At 55.6% G+C, this 1,467-nt stretch overlaps 1 protein-coding gene across 2 annotated transcripts in view; it reads right to left on the bottom strand.

The window, feature by feature from the left end:
- Positions 1-363, bottom strand: part of LOC107307616 (synaptotagmin-C-like) — a 9,104-nt gene extending 8,741 nt beyond the window's left edge. The window contains exon 1 of one of the 2 annotated variants that reach the window (XM_015851142.2): positions 29-363. In XM_015851142.2, the coding sequence (XP_015706628.1) occupies positions 29-270 (242 nt within the window). In that variant the 5' untranslated portion in view covers positions 271-363. The remainder of the gene's footprint in view (positions 1-28) is intronic. The other variant, XM_015851141.2, reaches the window with a different exon arrangement.
- Positions 364-1,467: the final 1,104 nt, after the last annotated feature.

Genomic DNA, 1,467 nt, shown 5'->3' with positions numbered 1-1,467 from the left:
CCCCATATCCCCCCCTATCCCCCCCTACCAGTCATAGTCCATGACGGCGATGGTGATGCTGACGTGGTTGACGCTCTCGTGGGGCACGTCGAACACCAGGGCCTCGTTGTAGCTGGGGTTCAACGTGTTCTTCTTGATCGACGTCTTCCTCTTCTTCAAGCGACGGCCCTCAGCCATCAGAGACGCCTTCACGTATGGGTCTGGGACCCATAGGGACACATAGGGGTCAGTGGAACCCATAGGGAGCCATTGGAACCCATAGAGACACATAGGGGGTCAATGGAACCCCATAGGGAGCCATTGGAACCCATAGGGTGTCATTGGAACCCATAGAGTGTCGTTGGACCCCATAGAGTGCCATTGGACCCCATAGAGCCCCATAGAGAGCCATTGACCCCATAGAGCCCCATAGAGAGCCATTGGAACCCACAGGGAGCCATTGGAACCCATAGGGACACCTTGACCCCATAGGGAGCCATTGGACCCCATAGAGCCCCATAGAGTGCCATTGGACCCCATAGAGTGCCACTGACCCCATAGAGCCCCATAGAGAGCCATTGGACCCCATAGAGCCCCATAGAGTGCCACTGACCCCATAGAGCCCCATAGAAAGCCATTGGACCCCATAGGGTGCCACCAATCCCTTAGAACCCCATAGAGAGCCATTGGAACCCATAGAGCCCCATAGAGTGCCATTGACCCCATAGAGCCCCATAGAGAGCCATTGACCCCATAGAGTGCCATAAGAGACGCCTTCACGTATGGGTCTGGGACCCATAGGGACACATAGGGGTCAGTGGAACCCCATAGGGAGCCATTGGAACCCATAGGGTGTCATTGGAACCCATAGAGTGCCATTGACCCCATAGAGCCCCATAGAGAGCCACTGGACCCCATAGAGTACCATTGACCCCATAGAGTGCCATCAGAGACACCTTCATGTATGGGTCTGGGACCCATAGGGACACATAGGGGGTCAATGGAACCCATAGGGAGCCATTGGAACCCATAGGGACACGCTGACCCCATAGAGTGCCATTGACCCCATAGAGTGCCATCAGAGACGCCTTCACGTATGGGTCTGGGACCCATAGAGACACACAGGGGGTCAGTGGAACCCCATAGGGAGCCATTGGAACCCATAGGGTGTCATTGGAACCCATAGAGTGCCATTGACCCCATAGAGCCCCATAGAGTGCCATTGGACCCCATAGAGTGCCACTGACCCCATAGAGCCCCATAGAGAGCCATTGGAACCCATAGAGTGCCATTGAGCCCATAGAGCCCCATAGAGAGCCACTGGAACCCATAGAGTGCCATTGGACCCCATAGAGCCCCATAGAGTGCCATTGGACCCCATAGAGTGCCATTGACCCCATAGAGCCCCATAGAGAGCTACTGGAACCCATAGAGCCCCATAGAGAGCCATTGGACCCCATAGAGCCCCATAGAGAGCCATTGACCCCA

Source organism: Coturnix japonica, unplaced genomic scaffold (genome assembly GCF_001577835.2).
Source record: "Coturnix japonica isolate 7356 unplaced genomic scaffold, Coturnix japonica 2.1 chrUnrandom709, whole genome shotgun sequence".
Taxonomy (NCBI): Eukaryota; Metazoa; Chordata; class Aves; order Galliformes; family Phasianidae; genus Coturnix; species Coturnix japonica.
Note: the sequence above shows the minus strand (reverse complement) of the source record. Positions and strands in the feature narration are given on the sequence as shown.